General features: G+C 42.5%; 1 protein-coding gene across 13 annotated transcripts in view; it reads left to right on the top strand.

Annotated features, from left to right (window-relative positions):
• Window positions 1-18651, top strand: part of fgd4a (FYVE, RhoGEF and PH domain containing 4a) — a 61290-nt gene that overhangs the window by 39348 nt on the left and 3291 nt on the right. For 9 of the 13 annotated variants that reach the window (XM_036003295.1, XM_036003308.1, XM_036003299.1 and 6 more), the window contains 14 exons: window positions 2929-3081; window positions 5020-5281; window positions 7696-8110; window positions 11636-11725; window positions 11886-12031; window positions 12376-12532; window positions 12790-12928; window positions 13724-13782; window positions 14115-14261; window positions 14619-14791; window positions 15619-15649; window positions 15757-15837; window positions 15925-16050; window positions 17228-17365. In XM_036003295.1, coding sequence (XP_035859188.1) covers window positions 2929-3081; window positions 5020-5281; window positions 7696-8110; window positions 11636-11725; window positions 11886-12031; window positions 12376-12532; window positions 12790-12928; window positions 13724-13782; window positions 14115-14261; window positions 14619-14791; window positions 15619-15649; window positions 15757-15837; window positions 15925-16050; window positions 17228-17365 — 2117 coding nt within the window. Of the gene's footprint in view, window positions 1-2928; window positions 3082-5019; window positions 5282-5638; window positions 5806-6975; window positions 7136-7695; window positions 8111-11635; window positions 11726-11885; window positions 12032-12375; window positions 12533-12789; window positions 12929-13723; window positions 13783-14114; window positions 14262-14618; window positions 14792-15618; window positions 15650-15756; window positions 15838-15924; window positions 16051-17227; window positions 17366-18651 lie in introns of those variants that run through there. The other 4 variants (XM_036003296.1, XM_036003306.1, XM_036003305.1 and 1 more) reach the window with 4 other exon arrangements.

The raw sequence follows: 18651 nt of genomic DNA, 5'->3' as shown, positions 1-18651 counted from the left end.
TGAGTTGTTCCTGTTTGTAATGTAACAGAAATGGCTGTGTTTGATTGCCGTAATGGTTCACATTAGAGTTTAGACAGTCGGTCTGATCCAAACTCTAAATCAAGATCAATTGACAGAAGAATTGGTATGTGGCTCTAAGCTCCAATGCATTTCCAAACGTATCTACTTGTATCTCTACTTACAGCTCTCTTTTCTTATCTTGAACGGTAACAAAGAAGATTCCGGCACAACTTGATCGGGTTTATTTATGTTTATTTGTATATGGACAAGTATGTAGCATAGTCCTATGCCACACACCACATCATTTAGCCTAAGCTAATTTGCAATGCACATCCCTAGACATCCCTTTTTTTAAGATTATTTTTGGGCATTTTTAGGCCTTTATTCAACATGACAGATGAAGACATGAAAGGGGAGTGGGGGGTGTGACATGCAGCAAAGGGCTGCAGGTCGTAGTCGAACCCGGGTCCGCTGCGTCGAGGAGAAAACTTCTACATATGGGCGCCCGCTCTACCAACTGAGCTATCCGGGCACCTCGGACTCTTTTTTTCAAACACAATAACTCAATACTTACATAAAAGTAAAAGCCATTCAAGTAAAGGCCTCCAGCTGAGGGATTGGTGTGTGACACAGTTAATTATAAACCTACGAGAGTGGACCCCCTGCAATCTTCCAGGAGAAATGCTATATGTGGAGCACAATCTGCAGGCGGAGGCTTCGTTTTTAGCCATATGTATATAATATGGTGCATAACTTGTTGCTGGATGTTTTCTTGTGATCTCTTAATGTGGCCACGAGGGGAAGCCAGGCACATAATCAAGAGAAATTCCTGAGGCCGCCTTCATAATTGATTGGTAATTTTGGGACCGTGTTTAGAAAGTCTGCTCTCCCAAACACAGCGTGGGACTGTTTCCAGTCAGACAGTTTGCTCGAGCTGTTGTCTTTAATTACGGCCAGGCTGTAAAAATAGAAACTGTGAATATGTGATTCTGTGGGGGATTTTTTTTTTCTCTTTCTGTTTCAGGATTGGTAAAATAAAGATCACTGTAGGGGAAATAAATAAGGGGCCCCAAGCATCATTTTTGGCACATAGTAGCAAAATGTCAGTAAACAAACTGCATCTGGAAGGGTACAGTACATATGTTTTTCAATCAGTTGTTCATATAGGAGTGTAACAAACAATTATTTTCATAAAAAATGAATCTAATGTTTATTTTTCACAATAAAATGTAAAAATTACACTTTCCTAAAGCCTAAGCTGACATCTTTGAGTATTGATCCGACAGTCCAAAACCTACAACCTATCAATGTACTATGATATAAGACACAGAAAAGCAAGTGAGGGGCTGGATATTGGTCATGTTTGGCATTTCTATTAGCCCTGCTAGCAACCCCACAGAGCTGCTAGCTCTCCAATTTTCTATCAATCGACTAGTCAATGAATCATTTCAGATCATATAATCTCGATGTATTTGTCAAACAGGTTGGAAGATAATTGTCTGAAAAAGAGTTATTTTATTTATTCTTCTAAAAGTGCAGATGCTTTTAGTTTGATCTATTTTTGGACATGAAACTGAGTCTCTTAAGGAATTAAGACCTCTTTATCAATGATTTATATTACAGGGATGGAAAAGGACTCCCTCCATATCAGCAGAGGAGGACCAGACTTTTCTGTCTGTGTACTGTAGACCTTGAATACAGAACAGATACAAATTAAAGTAGTCGGAAGTTTTGTTTTTTGCAAAAGTGAAAGTCTGTATCCTTGAAGCTTCACTCTACAGCTATTCCACTACCCACACTGTTTATGTGTATAAGTTAACCAAGCGCAAAGCTACATTGATTTCTGCATCCAACCCATACATCAGTGCCACTTGTTAAATCGCACATACCTATTTAAGTGACCACCTTAAATGGAAACTAATACACTGTAAAGTAATTAGAGCTCCTGTGGTACCATATATGGACATTTGCCACGCGTTTCACATGTATGTGTGTGTGTGTGTGTGTGTGTGTGTGTGTGTGTGTGTGTGTGTGTGTGTGTGTGTGCTGTGAGGTCAGAGAGAGGTGTATTTAGGCTACTGTAAACACTGCCAGTGTGTGTCTGTCGCTCCATTAAATCAGTCTGCCGGCTCTGTCTAAACACTGATGCTGTACCATCTGTGGCCAGCTGCTTGGGTAAAAGCCTCACCGGAGCTGATCATCAACTGGATCATTAGCTGGATTATCTACTGAGCTGTCTGACACTCTTTAATATTTAGCCTGCAGCCGTTTATCATAAACACATTTGCAGGAATTCATACATTGAAATCTACTGTATATATACAGCCCTGTGTATGAATACCCTGTGATTGTCAGCAGGGATGAGATATGGGAGGAATAATCTCTACGTGTACGGGACACACTTAGTTTGTTTTCTTAAAACCACAGTGATCTCCTCAGGCCTTGACATTTGTTGAGCTGTTGTGAATTTGAATAAAGCAAAACAACGCTGTGAGAGTGTTCGTTAATATTTCACATCCTACAAAATAAAATTCTAAATTGTAGCACAGAATTGATCAGGAGACCTCAGCTCTCTGGGCCTCTGTCGATTTAGCACATTTAACCACTTGAACGTGAGCGTGTTTTAAGCCCCCAACGTCGACTTCAAGACAGCGCTGTGACCGTCGACTTCAAGGCACCTAACCCTAACCATAACCATTGCCTAATCCAAAGTATTTTACAGACCTTTATTTTGTCATTCCCCGCCTCTCTCCCCTCATTTCCCACCACCTCGATACTGTTCTCTGTCTAAAGGGAAAGTGAAAATGTTGTCGACATTCACATCATCACTCTCTTTTCATTGGCTGTGGACATTAGAAGGTTGAGATGTTGTCGTAATGGTCCTGCTCTCTCTCTCTCTCTCTCTCTCTCTCTCTCTGTGTTCTTCAGCCCTAGGCAGTAGCCCGGCGTATAACCACAGCAACCCACCCAGCGTGCAGGCGTGTCTGAGTCGGGCGTGCAGCGGGACGACTGACAAGAGCAGGAGAGGGGTCAATGGAAAAAGCTCTGGCTTCAGGCCTGGGCTGCCATCTAAACCACAAGGTACACAACAACACTTCAGAGTGCAGAGTGAGAGGGTCAGTGGACACATTTATATCAGTCTATGATTTCTGGGTGAAATCAGTGAGAAAATATTGACATGCACACACTGATTGTTCCGTCTCCTGTGACCTTCCTCCAGCCTCGATTTTGTCCGTTGGTATAGCCGTGCCTGAGGACTTCCAGGATACTATAAGGCTGCACAATATATCTTTTTTTTTTAACGCCATCGCAATATCAACTGCCACAATATACACATCGCAAAAGACACTCAGAGATTTTTTTGTGTTTGTTAAAAGAAAATATCAGTAGAAAACTGCACCTTAAAGGTCCAATGTGTAGGAATTTCTCCCATCTAACGTTGAGATCATATATCACAATCAACTCTCTCGCACCACGTAGTTCAAAGTACGTATTACAGCTACGGTAGCCTTCGCGCTTCAAAAAGCCGGTCTCTTGCTCTTTTCAATCTCCTTTTTCTTTTTCTGGGCGAAGAAGAAGACTCCTGTTCCTGAAATTTGGATTTTGAATACGTATGGTCCTCCATGTTTCCTTCTTCAAACTTGCCGGGGCCGAGAAGCTACATACCCATTAGCAGCATTAGCAGCACCTGTGAGTTTATCATGTGACAGCGAAAACGCGAAAGGCATTTTTGTAAAAATAGGCTAACGATTGTGTCATAACCACGCGACTTACTGTCGCACAGTAGAGGAATTACCGTATAGTACAGGAGAAGCTCGCAGGCAGTTTGGACTTACATTAGCTGTTTAAGTTTAATTACTAATGTTAACTAGTATTTTAGTGATCAATAATTAGCCTGTGTCCATGTTATCTCCTTACATATACCTACGCTCTCCGTTTCTGCAAGATTGGGAATGATTGAGATTTCTCTTGGCACAGCTACCAGAAGACTTCCAACTTTCAGACAGGTTGCTCACGTCACATTTACGTCGTCTCTCTCAGTTGGAGGCTGCTCAGTAACGCTCAGCGCTCACCGGAAAAGTCCTTCTAATATCCTTCACAGGTCTCCGTCCAGAGACACGGGATCTGTTGGTCCATGTTATATACAGTCTATGCGTCTACCCCAGTTCATGTGAATGCAAATGTAAAATTTCAAGCCAAAAGGAATACTTGGAATTGATGGTGGTGGTAAATATTCATGAAAAAGGACACGTTTCTGAACGGGCAACACAGATTTTGATCACACACTGGACCTTTAAAAAACTGTTGTTCTTTTTTTGTGTGGTGCCTTTTATATTTAATTCAATGTTCAATTTGTTCAATAAAATTGTTGGAAATGTTGATTTCCTTTCATTTGTTTTAAATTCAACAAGCACTTACGTATTTTAGCAGAGTACTGAAAGCAGCAGAAATGAAGATCTGAGAACACTTAAATATCAGTTTAAGTAAAATCGTTATGACGATATTCAACAACGTTATCACATATTTTCTCATATTGTGTAGCCCTAGTATACTATATGACTCCACACATGCTCAGGCCGCTGCAGGGAAACAGTGAAAACAGGAATAGAGTTATGTAAGTTGGCCTTGAATCGGTGAACCCCAAGCCTCGTTCCTCTTTTATTTGAGACGAGTAAGTCATTCCCAAGAGATAAGACGACGATAAGACGATAAGACATTCTTTCTGCTGCTGTAAATCATGCAGGAAATTTGATTCCTAACACATGCATGCAAGACGAGTAAAACTGTTTAGTTATGCTATCGTTGAGCTGGGTCCCTTGTTTGTTACATGTAGGGGATTTACAGTAATGCAGCTCAGTGCCCTGTGTGTGGTGTTAGTTGGGGTAGCCTGTACTGCCCCCTTCAGGTCACAATTGACATTGCAGTGACATATTCCATCATGAGAAAAATACAATCATCTGTATCTACCAGCATCCAAAATAGTCTCTAATGTTCCAACTTTTCCTGTCTTCCCTGCAGTGCCTCCAAAGCCACCACATCTCCAGAGCCCGGTAGCGGAGCTCTCGTCCCCGCTGGGCCGCATCCAGAAACCTCCACTCAGACCGGGCATGGAGGAGGGAGGAGGGGTGGGAAGAGAAGGAGGGGTGGGAAGAGAAGGAGGAGGAGGAGGAGGAGGAGGAGGAGGAGGAGGAGGAGGAGGAGGAGGAAGAGGAAGAGGGGTCGTGAACCGGGAGAAACCATCCAAAGTCTTAGACCTCATCAACCGCTTTGAGGAGAACAGGTAGGGGCTCTTTACTCTCTGGTGGTGTTTGTGGTTTCCCTTCAACTATAAGGAAAGTATATCCTGTAAAAAAAAAGTTGAGTTGAGTATGGGACAGTGTACGGTATATCATCCGATCTGTAATATTATTCAGTGAAAGTGGCTCTTCAATATGTTTTTTTTCTTTTTTAATACCAGGACAGATTGGTTCCGGTTGAATAACTCCATTTACGTCACTTGATAGCTTTTGTAACAAAAACAAATCATGTAATCACAGTGACGGAAAACTTGCCTAACGTTTCCTATGCCGGTTATTTAATGGATGAAAAGCAGAAGTCCCTTGATTAAAGTCTTCATCCTGACTCATTGATAGTAGCACAAGCAAGAGCCGTATAGACAGAACAAGCCGAGATTAGCCCGTGCTTCACAGACCAAGCGTTAGCAAAGGGGATGAAAGGAGATTTGTTCAGGCGAGGGGAAACACAGCTCCTCAGTCAGTTGTGGGACAGGACTCAGTGTTGTGAAAAGAAGCCCAGGAGAACGAGGTAGGATCTCTCAGACTATCTCAACTTGAATGCCTGCACTTTGATCTTGTTGCCTCGTGGTTACATGGAGATCTTAGTATTCTGTTGGCTTTGCTTTTACACTGCTGAATTTACTCAATCTAATGCGGGAATAAGTATCTACAAGGCTTGCCAGTGTTTCCCCCTTTTCTATGCATCGCATCTTGTTTTATTACAAGTCATGTAAGTTTTGATTGTAGCTGCAGCCTTGTCTGTGCGAGAGAGGCCCATTGGGAGCAGCGAGAGGCACAACAATGGTGCCCTTGTCCCAACTGCTCGTACAGTAGAGCCCAAAAATATTCAGTCTGCAGCAGTAGCATGGCCACTCAAATTTCACTCAGAATCTGTCGCCTCATATTCCAACTCATCCCTGGCCTGGATCCCTGAAAACAGAATTACAGAATCTTAGCAGATTCCCAGGCTTTTTCCAGTGTTGAAGTGAGGTTAATCAGAGCGATCGGGTGTATTTTTTTCACGTAGACTCTGCTGGGCTGTGGTTATTAGCCCTCTTGTGGCCTTGGAAACAGAAAGAATAGAAAGGCCCTCAGCTTCTGAGAACAGAATTAGCCTGCTAATGTACTAATCTGGTTCACATGGCACTTGGCTGCCTTAAATGCACCTTAGAGGGCAGCCGCATGGCAAGTGAAGCTGTTCTTAATTCTTGTCTCGTTCAGCCTGTTTTAAAACTCTTGTCATGTACTGGAGCACTTACTGTGCTATATGCAAAGACAAACTGCTTGCTTGTGTGCACCTACACACTACAAAGGTTGTGGTTTTCCAGAACAGTATTTAGACAGTATCAGCCAATCGCGGTATTACTGAGTCTACCTCGGAGTGGGTATGGGTGATGTTGTTTAACGTAACTTCAAAGACACTGAGGTGGCCCGACAGCCCAGAAGTGATTCATCTGTGAAGTGTTTCACCAGCCTGTTGTTGTTCCTCTATTTATACATACTTCCTGTTTCTGCCGGACAGTGACATTCAGCACAACAGTGAGCATTGCCGCCGAGGCTTAACAATAACCGGCTGATGTTTTTTTTGTTTTGTTTTTTGGTGCACCAAAAAAAAGGTTAGATCACGTCTATAGTTTATCTTGTTTATTTACTGATGCGCTACTGTAGTTCCTAGAAGTTTTTTCTTAGATTCGTGAGATTCGTGAGATTTGTGACCAGTTTAAAAAGAGAAGTGAGAACAGCAAAACGGAGCTAAGATACAGTAGCTGCTGTAGGTTGCTGCTTGCTGAGATCTGGAAGGTAATTTACAGGGAAACAGCTGGACGGACTGCCGGTACAGGATGTAGAGCCGCTGAATGGTGACATTGTACATGCATGTGTGTGTGTGTGTGTGTGTGTGTGTGTGTGTGTGTGTGTGTTTTGTGTTAATCTATCTTCCATTCATGTGCTGTATTTCAAATGTCTTTTTCCCCCGTTTCATTCACGTTCAAGCTACGAATGAAAGAGATGTTACAGTACAATATATAATGTGGGTTCTGCTTGGAAGTAGGACAGCGTCTACCTCTGGGGAGTAGTGTTGTACCTCTCCGCCCCTCCTCCTGTCCTCCTCATTACTCCGTCTTTACTCTGCACAAACACTTCCTCTGCAGTACACTAGCTCTCAGCGGCCTCGTACACAGACAGAAAGAAGTTTGTGCATCTCCACAGTTTTATTTTTAACTCTCACACTCAAGTGCAAAAGCTCTCTGCTTGCCGACACGTCTCACACTCCCTGATCAACCTGCAGGCTTGAGCACCTACTGAACACACTCCTGTCGTTTTTCTTCATCTTCCTTTCCCTTTTCCTCTCCTTTATTTGTCAAACTCTTTTTGTCCTTTTGACGGACTTCCCCCATTGCCCTTTCCTCTGTTCCTCCAGCAGCACAGAGCACAAGAGAGACGGCTCACCGCTCAAACAGATCAGCAAGCCGTCCAGCCCAGCTCACCGCGCCTACCAGAAGCAGACGGAGGCCGACAGGACTCAGGAGAACCACTCGTCCGTACCGACCTCGCCGCAGGATGCCCACAAACCGGCGGCTAACGGTGTGCTAGCTCAAATGGAGCAGGACAAGGACAAGGAGGATAACCCGGAGAGGAACAATGAAAGTGTGAGGGTAGAGACCGACGGGCTGCTAAACGGAGATATGGGGTGCGAGAGCACAGAACAGAGTGATGATCATTCATCACCTCCACAGACAGACAGGACTGGTACAGAAAGCCACACTGAGAATGAGGACAGTGGGACTAAAGTAGAAAGTGAGCACAGCAACGAAGAAGGAAGCACAGACCATAAGGTACGTTTTTGCTACTTTGTTGCTCTCGCACCCAAGTGATCTGTGTATTTGTTTACTTTGTGTTACGTATTTACAGCCGGATAGAGCTGTCTTGTTGCTGTCTCAGCAGTCTCTTAGAGACAAACATGTATTTATGATCTGGACTTTCAGCACAATTCAATTTTCTGAATTAATTCAACTCCGGGTTACACTAACATTATGTAAAAAGTGTAGAGTTACAAGGGTGTGTGTGTGTCTGTCTGTGTGTGTGTGTGTGTGTGTGTGTGTGTGTGTGTGTGTGTGTGTGTGTGTGTGTGTGTGTGTGTGTGTGTGTGTGTGTGTGTGTGTGTGTGTGTGTGTGCGTGCGTACGTGCGTGCGTGTGTGCATGTGACTCAGAGGAGTTATTTTCTGCGAAGGCCAAACAGATGTCCAACGCTTGAGCAGCTGAGTTCGTGCCTCAGTGACCTCCCCCCATGGGAGCCCGCTGTTGTCTACAGATTATAAATATCTTCGGTTCAGATCAATCTCTGTCTTCTCTGTGCTGAAAACAACCTTCTCGGTGTTATGGGAGGCAGAGGAGGAGCCATGAGCAGTGCCATCAATCGCTCCATGGTGAAATGTTCAGTGGAAATAACACGTTTTTCTGTTGTTGTTGACTTGAGAGGAAGCTTTGACAACTTGAAACTTAACTTTGGTGATGAAGTGGCTGGGTTGGCTCAGTGGTAGAGCAGGCGCACATATACTTTGAGGTTTATGCCTTGACGCAGAGGTCCAGGGTTTGAATCTGACCTGTGATGATTTCCTGCATGTCTTCCCCTCTCTCACCTAGCTGTCCTATCAATTAAAGGCAGAAAAGCCCAAAAAAACTTTAGTGATGAATTCTTTCTTTGTTTGGGACTTGACCCATTGCATGTTCTTGAGTCAAATCAAGTACCCAAGCAGTCACATACAATCTGGATTTGTTCCAATTATTGGATTTCTAAGCAGACCATTTGTTTTTGCTGTTTGGAATTATCTCGAGTTAACATACAGTATCACTTCTCTTTGTGTTGTTTGGTACAAAACAACTTTTTAGATACTTCAGCCAGGTTATTGGCCTTTTGTAGTGGTGGAACAAGGTCTCAGATCCTTACTTACTTACAAGTTAAAGTCCTGCATTGAAAATCTTACTTGAGGAAAAGCACTGACGTATTAGCAGCAAAAATGTACTTAAAAGATGGACAAGCAGAACCAGTGATGATATGTTTTTGATTCCAAGCATTCTTATTCTTTGTCAAAACTTGGCACCTACATTACCCACAATTCATCTTGACCGCCGACAGTTTGGTCAGAGATTCAGGTGTGTACTGCTAGTAGCAGCTAATGTAGCAGCCAGCCATTAGCCTCAAGTAGAGACGAGTGGTGGGCTACAGAGGTCTTGTAACTCCACACCACAACATTTTTTTATTTTCAAACTTGTAGTCTTTAGCCCCAACTTCACCCTCAAGTGACATCACTTGAGGCAGTTAATCAGACATTGTGCAGCTCCCTCTAGAGCCACAAAAGGCTTTTAACAACTTTTTTTTCACAATATGCCGTAGTATTCCCTAAGTCCTAAAACGGTTGTGTATAATGGGTGGAGTTCTGCAGACAAATGGCCCCTGTGCATGATACATGAGCGTATATGTAACATTATCTGATTGTTAATACTAATGCATCAGTGCATACTGTATCATTTACCTGCTGCAGCTGGTCGAGCTCGTTTGGATTACTTTATATCCAGTTATAGTCCAGTGGTTCCTAGTCTCACATTGCCAGACATATCTCCACATCGCTGTCAGTGCTGGAGTATGGTCTGGCTACACCTCTTCTCTATTGTGGCATAGGGGGAAAAACGCTCTGGCTTGTTTGTATCTCTTTAAACCAATCAAGGCCGACCCATCAGTGGGTCACAAGATATACCTGAGGGGCCGTGAGATGATTAATGGGAGAAGAAAGAAGGAAACACAACGTTTGGCTCCACAAATTTGAATTACCGGTACTTATTTGGGATTTTTGCCTGGACCGCAGGGACCAGCCCTAGGACGTCGGAATTCTGTCCCTCTGTCACTGAGTCACTGAGCGGAAATTCCACCAGAAATTCCGTCAGATTTCACTCAACATTTACTCAAGTTTTCTCGCCGGATGTTCGTTACCTTCCACTTTCTTTGTGTTGGAATTTTAAACTCCGGTGGATTTCTGAGGACTGTGGTTAACTGCTCCTCAGATCTCTGCAGGGTAAATCCAGACAGCTAGCTAGACTATCTGTCCAATCTGAGTTTTCTGTTGCAAAACTAAAACTACTTTTGAACGTTCACAAGTTCCACCAAAACAAGTTCTTTCCTGATTATTTTGCAGCGGCACCGTGGCTCTGTCCTGTGGTTAACGCCGTCCACGACGATTGTGATTGGTTTAAAGAAATGCCAATAAACCAGAGCACGTTTTTCTCCCACTCCGGAATGCTATGTGGACTAGCCAGACCTTCCTCCGCAGTGCTGTGGAGGTAGGTCTGGCAAAGCGAGACTACTGAGTGATGAATATCCTGGTGCTACCGTTGCACCAGACTAGGGGTCATGAGTCAAAAAGATTGGAAACAACTGGTTTCATCTTGTAAAAATATGAGGCATGTTTGATCATTTGAGAGGAGGATACTGCTTTCTTGTGGATATATATAGTATTGAAATATTCTGCTGCCGTAGTCATTGTGCTGGTAAACTGTCCTGGCATGCAACAAAAACACACGTATCATCATATCAGTATGCGTGTGTGATGTTTTGTTGAGTATATTTTGAGGCTACAGTAATTGTTTGTTTCACACCAATTGGCATCTCACACAATCTTTGTCTGATTCGGGGTCATTTCCCTTCTTCCATATTTTCATTTCCTGTTCTGAGAGCTCCTGCTACACCGCACCACATTGTTAAGGACACGCTCACACACACACACACACACACACACACACACAAGCGCTACATGCTGCTGTACAACAGTGAAACAGGATTTGATACATGGCTGCGCTCAAACAGAAGAAGAGTCACTGCTGTGTTGAAGCTGAACCAGAACAATAAATGTACAATTTGCAGTGAACATTTTCTTATTGAAATGCAGAAAATGCAACATGTGGTTCCACTGCTATTTGCTCTCTGACAACTGTTTAAAAAGAGCGACGTGTGGTGTAAATCCAGCCTTAAATGAGATCAGTGACCTGAACCAAACAGGATCTTTCAAGTGACAATGATGTGGGAACGAATACCGAGCTGAAACAAATCCATGCGCTATAGTTTGTCCCACACTTCTGCATTATTCTCAGTCAGCTTAACTCCAGTCGCTGATGTTGTAAAAGCTCACTTAGGATGACCAATTACTCATCATTATAGACTGAAACGGTCATTATGCAGACTACAGACTTTCTAGCTCAACAGTAGAAAAAAACCCTCTTTCACACTTTACTAATTGATCAATGATCAGACGTTATTTAAGATCACCACACGCGTAAAGATTCCCATTAATGTACCCTCTGTTTTCAGGAGACAAATGAACAGAAGCTGTTTAAGATCGCCAGCGAGCTCTTGCAAACAGAGAAGGCCTACGTAGCGAGACTTAACCTGCTCGACCAGGTGAGGAACTCGGTGAAAAGCTCCGTTTCACTTCTGTTTTGTTTTTTGTTTTTTTACATAGTAAAGGGTTTTAAATGACACAGTTAAAAAAAAAAAAACTTTTTCACTTCTCAATAAGTTGTCACTTACCGGTTCTATGTTGCACACGGCTCTTTTTCAGGTGTTCTGCGCGAAGCTAATGGAGGAGGCAAATAAAGGAACGTTCCCTGTGGACGTAGTGAAGAACATCTTCTCCAACATCGTCTCCATCCACACCTTTCACAGCCAGTTCCTGCTTCCAGATCTGGAGAAACGCATGGGAGAATGGTGAGCTTTGGCCTGCAATGAAATGACAATTAATGCAAAAAGGTTCGGTGTCTATGTGAACCTTAGCGGCCTTCACATTGTCTCTTTGTACTGAAACCAACGCTCATTACAACACATGTAGTTTATACAATCGCTGTTTTATTATAAATGAATTAAACACAGGACTGTTTTAATCATTTTTGTGAGGATTTTTCTGCATTTAGTACGTAGCATTTTCAATGCAGGTCTTTTACTTGTAACAGAGTTGGGTTTTTTTACAGTGTGGTATTAGTACTTTTACTTAAGTAAAGGATCTGAGTACTTCCACCACTGACAAATTGACCTCCTTCTCTCCCTCCCCGCAGGGAGTCCACACCTCGCATCGGAGACATCCTGCAGAAACTCACACCCTTCCTCAAGATGTACGCAGAGTACGTGAAGAATTTCGAGAAGGCCATGGAGCTGCTCAAACTGTGGACTGATCGCTCGCCTCAATTCAAGGCCATCATTCAGGACATACAGGTACTGTGAACCAAAGTCCAGTCCGTACATATTTTGATTTATGCATTTTTATTTTAAAAAGAGGATCACATTACTGAGAGAACACAGATTCGTGCTGAAGAGTTGGTCTAATGTGAGAAGCACCACTCTTGTGTTGTATTTGTCATCATCTAATAGGTTTGGGGTTGGATACACACATGTTTATGTTATGTCATTTATGTCATGTCATGTTTACACATAGGGCAAAAGTTGTAATTTTCTTGGTTATTCCTGGACAGAGTCAAGAGGCCTGTGGATGCCTGACGCTACAGCATCACATGTTGGAGCCCGTGCAGCGAGTCCCTCGCTACGAGATGCTGCTTAAAGACTATCTGAAGAAGCTGCCTGAGGGCGACCTCGACCGACGAGATTCAGAGAGTAAGTCCAAATACCTCAAATTCTAGTATTGTATAAAGTACTTGAAAACAATAATTGAGTAAAAGTACAAGTATCTTACCAGAAAATGACTTTGGTAGAAGTTAAAGTCTCCTTTTAGAATATTACTTGAGTAAAAGTCTTAAAGTATCTAATATTTACCGTACTTAAGTATCAAAAGTAATATTTATGATATTAAATGTACTTAACTATTAGAAGTAAAAGTTAAAAAAAAAACTTTGATTATGAACTTTATGGCCAAAGGTGTGTAACGTTATCTTCATCACCACTGTCATCGTTTGTTACCATGGCGACAGAGCCTGCACCAGGTGTTTCCATGACACGATCAGTCATTATGCTTCCTCCTCTTCTTCTTTAGTTTTGGCCTATGGTTGTTGTTTTTTTGCTGCTTGGCAACAAACAGACATTAGGGTCACCAACTGGAATGGAGGGTGCAGTATCTTGGCAATTTAGGAGCATTGATTCGCCAAACCTGCTTTTTTCCAGTGTAACAAATTTCTTCTGATTTTATTTTGTAGTAACGAGTAACCTAAGATGCTTAGGGGAAATGTAGTGGAGTAAAAGTATACATTTTATTTAGGAAATGTGGTGGAGTAAAAGTAAATGTTTCCGGAAATATAAATAACAAAGTAAAGTACAGATATGTTAAAATTCTACTTAGGTACAGTAGCGAAGTATTTGTACTTCGGTATACATTACAACGCTGTCAAATTCCCACTCCCCGGAGTCCTTTTTATTTCACTTGATTTAGGCAACCCATCTTTGTATTTCTTCCAGAATCGTTAGAAATTATCGCCACAGCAGCTACTCACTCCAACAGCGCTATAAGAAAATCTGTAAGTACAGACGTTTTAAAGCATTTTCGGTAACACTTTACTGGAAGGTATTTACATAAGAGTGACATGACAGTGTCATGACACAGTCATGACACATAAACCCTAACCATAACCCTAACTATAACTTGTCATGACAAAAACCGAATGACACTTACTAAAAGAAGCGTTATGTTATAAACGTTTATGACTTGTTTATGATGTTTATGACACGTTCGTGACAGTGTCATGTCACTCTTATGTAGATACCTTCAAGTGTGACCGCATTTTGTGTAGACGTATAAGACCGAGTCTCTTCGACACATTGACATCCACTTAACCCCATCCTCATTCAGGAGAATCTGAAGAAACTGATGGAGATATACGAAATGCTGGGTGAGGAGGAGGACATCGTTAACCCCTCCAACGAGTTCATCAAAGAGGGCCACATCTTGAAGCTGGCGGCCAGGAACACCTCGGCCATGGAGCGATACCTCTTCCTGGTGAGAGAAACGGTCGAGCACAAAAGCATCTTCTTATCTAGTGAGGGAAACATACTGAGGCGAGACTCCGTCTGCACAAGTCAATTGAAACAAGTGAATCATTTCAAGCCAGGAACACCTCTGTGTGAGAGTACATCGGGGGCACATAAACACATCTCTCAATTACTGAGATTGCCAGATGATGTGATTACGTTCGGGCTGTTTCTTATTAGCTTCAGGCTGAATGTCTCCCAGCTGTGTAATTCAGGTTACATGCAGAGTTCAGGACTGCACCCTTCGGAAGAAAACAATGCCAGGAACCGACATTAGAATAGCGCTGATCCTCAGTACAAACTTTTTTTTCTTTTTTTCTGCCAGTTCAACAACATGCTGTTGTACTGCGTGCCCAAGTTCAGTCTGGGAGGGACGAAGTACACAGTGAGGACGCGGATCGGCATCGACGGCATGAAGGTCCTAGAAACGACCAACGCGGACTATCCTCATACCTTCCAGGTCTCAGGGAAGGAGAGGATGCTAGAGCTACAAGCCAGGTACATTTTACGCTAGTCTATAGCCCACGACGTTCCACATTCTGCTAGATGTCCTTTTTTTTCGGGCTGGATGTCCGTTACCTTCCGCTTTCTTTGCGTTCAAATTCTAAACTCTGGTGGATTTCTGAGGACTATGGTTAACTGCTCCTCAGATCTCTGCAGGGTAAATCCAGACAGCTAGCTAGACTATCTGTCCAATCTGAGTTTTCTCTCGCACGACTAAAAACAACTTTTGAACGTACACATGTTCCACCAAAACAAGTTCCTTGCTGAAGCTATTTTGCCGAGACTATTTTGCAGAGGCACCGGGGCTCCGCTCGGCGCTTAGCACCGCCCAAGACGATTGTGATTGGTTTAAAGAAATGCCAATAAAGCAGAGCACGTTTTTCTACCATCCTGCAATGCTGTGTGGACTAGCCAGACCCTCCTCCGCATCGCTGTGGAGGAAGGTCTGGCAAAGTGAGACTAATTTTACGCAGACTTTTCATACATAATACAAGAAGAGGTCATTTAAAAAATGTCCTTTTTGCAAACCCTGTAGAAAGGAGCAAAAACAACCTAGCCCCTCCCACTATAAAGTATATAATTGTATGTAATTTGTACCCTATACAGTATAATTTCACATATATATGGAAGACCACATGAATGAGCACACCCAAACTCCATATTTAGATCCTGTAAATCTCTGAATACTCTTTGACCAGCTAACTGTTATGTTGGTACGACTTGGTGTTGTTAGAGGAACAGGAAGACTATCACATAAAGTTATGGTGATACATTCATATTTACGTTTTAATGCATTTTATGGCTTTATTTTTCCTCCTCAGCTCAGAGCAGGACAAGGCAGGCTGGATTAAGGTACGAACAGTACAATCCCAATCATTGTATTTTCTTTATAGATCATATGTATGTTGACGTTAATGAGTGACACATGAGTTTGATGTTGTTGTTTTTTTGTCCTTCAGGCTTTCCAGGAGACCATTGAGATCTTCCAGCAGAAAAACGAGTCATTCAAGAATGCACTGAAAGATGTGGAGGAAGTGTCGGTGAGTGTCGCATCAAAGCTGTGCACACAGTTAAACTGTCACTGTTGTGCGCCGTCACACTGAGTGTCTTTTTTTATTTTGATATAGAATGCAGAGCTGGGGAAGCGCGCCCCTTGCTGGATCCGCGACAATCAAGTGACGCTGTGTATGAAGTGTAAAGAGCCTTTCAATGCTCTGACACGGCGGAGACACCACTGCAGAGCCTGCGGCTATGTAAGTCATCTTGATGCTGCTATGTCGTGCATAGGGGGTCAGCCCTATATTCCCACAGCCCAATGGTCCCACATTTCTAAGATTTTTCTTAAAATTAGGCCATATGTTAGGGTTAGGGTTAGGGTTACATTCCATTTGTAGTCCATTGCTACTGGATAATAGGTTGGGTGTAATTGGCTACCAAACTGGGAGGAAGGGGGATAAAATCTGATACAGATTTATGAAAAAGGAAATGTGGGAACATAGGGTCTAATTTTGGAAAAAAAATCTTAGAAATGTGGGAACTGTGGGAACATAGGCACGCTCCCGTGCATAGTGCATGTACAGTAGGTGGATGAGAGAGCATCCATCAGGGTGGTTTAGCACAACAGGGACGTTACACATTCAAAGCTCACAATTGTCACAATAGTTTATCTGAACAGATTTAGTCTCTCTGACTTCTAAACGTCACTATCAGCCACACAACATGTCTCCAATTCAAAATCAATAAAAAGTTGATACAAAACGTCATCATGTTGAGTCGATTCTGAACCAATCAGCTGTTAGATCAGCTGAGAGGATCAAGTTGGACACAAATCTAACCGGCATGCATTGGGCGACAATCGCCGGTGATCGATTATGCGCAGATCTGGCTCATCTCGAACGAGAATTTTGTTGCACCAGTCAGGGCGGGACAAATGACAGCTTTACCATTCTTATTGGTAGACATAATAATAATAATAAAATTCCCATCTAAGCTCCGGCCCACTTCAACCTGAGCAGAGGTCTGATCAGCCTCAATAACTGAAATCAGCTGTTTGGGTGTTCAGAGGCTTTTTAATAGTGATAGAGGATTAATGTGTGGCCTTTCAGTTAGGGAGATCAAATGTCTCCCATGTTATAGTCACACTGTCAAAAATATTAGATTTTTAGAGCTCTAAGATGCTGCCGTTTTCTTTCATCTCTTTCTGCTACTGATCAAAGGCAAAATGCCCCAAAATATGCCTTAATAATTAAATCAGATAATATAATAAAATAATAGTAGCGCCCAGTGGCTTAAAATCGCTTCTGAGTAGTCATAGCTAATTAAATGATGCTTAAAAATAATTTTAAAGAGTAGTGATAGTTTTGGTTAGAGTGTGGTATATTAGGGTATTAACTTAGATGTAAGATCGTTCTCTTCTCTTCTTTCTTACAGGTGGTGTGCTGGAAATGTTCAGACAATAAGGTGGCGCTCGAATATGATGGCAACAAGATGAACAAAGTCTGCAGAGACTGCTTCTCCATCCTGACTGGAGAAAGCATAGTCGAGGGCAAGAAGAAGGGCATCCTAGAGGTGAATAGGATATTTTGATACATACACTAATGCATACACACATGCTGGGATTTTCTAAATAAGGAGATAATTGACATAGATTTGAGAATTTACGCACTTTACAGAGTGTACCTTCAAAGAAAATAAAATGAGATGAAATACAATATGGGGATCTTGCTTGTTTGTAATGGTATGTTGCTGTTTGAATGACTTGACCTACAATGTGTTATAGCAATTCAAACCAGTCTGATACCTTTGGTCACATCAGTCATTGTGATGCTACTTTCACATTTACTTGGGGTTTTTTGAGTCACCCCAGACATGCTCATAAAAAAAGGTGAAGTCAGTAGTTGTTTGTCAGAAGTGGTTAAAGGTCCCATGGCATGAAAATTTCACTTTATGAGGATTTTTAACATTAATATGAGTTCCCCCAGCCTGCCTATGGTCCCCCAGTGGCTAGAAATGGTGATAGGTGTAAACCGAGCCCTGGGTATCCTGCTCTGCCTTTGAGAAAATGAAAGCTCAGATGGGCCGATCTGGAATCTTGCTCCTTATGATGTCATAAGGGGAAATGTTACCTCCTCTTTCTCTGCTTTACCCGCCCAGAGAATTTGGCCCACCCATGAGAAATAGAGAGAGACATCATGGCTTTCAAACGAGCAAAGTTGGTCAAGACCACACCCCCACCCTCCACCTTGCCCCCCCCCTCTCTCCTCCTCAATAGCATTTAAAGCTACAGACACATAAATGGCACATAATAAGTAAAGCTCACTGTGGGACTGGCTCTAGTGGCTGTAATTCTGCACCAAGGCTGAATTGTGGGAAAGAGACTTCAGATACAGTATTAGGGGACCACTAAGGTCTATATAAAAGAGACTTCAGATACAGTATTAGGGGACCACTAAGGTCTATATAAAAGAGACTTCAGATACAGTATTAGGGGACCACTAAGGTCTATATAAAGAGACTTCAGATACAGTATTAGGGGACCACTAAGGTTTATATAAAAGAGACTTCAGATACAGTATTAGAGGACCACTAAGGCCTATATAAAAGAGACTTCAGATACAGTATTAGGGGACCACTAAGGCCTATATAAAAGAGACTTCAGATACAGTATTAGGGGACCACTAAGGCCTATATAAAAGAGACTTCAGATACAGTATTAGAGGACCACTAAGGCCTATATAAAAGAGACTTCAGATACAGTATTAGGGGACCACTAAGGCCTATATAAAAGAGACTTCAGATACATTATTAGGGGACCACTAAGGCCTATATAAAAGAGACTTCAGATACAGTATTAG

Source organism: Sander lucioperca, chromosome 7 (assembly GCF_008315115.2).
Source record: "Sander lucioperca isolate FBNREF2018 chromosome 7, SLUC_FBN_1.2, whole genome shotgun sequence".
Lineage (NCBI taxonomy): Eukaryota > Metazoa > Chordata > Actinopteri > Perciformes > Percidae > Sander > Sander lucioperca.
Note: the sequence above shows the minus strand (reverse complement) of the source record. Positions and strands in the feature narration are given on the sequence as shown.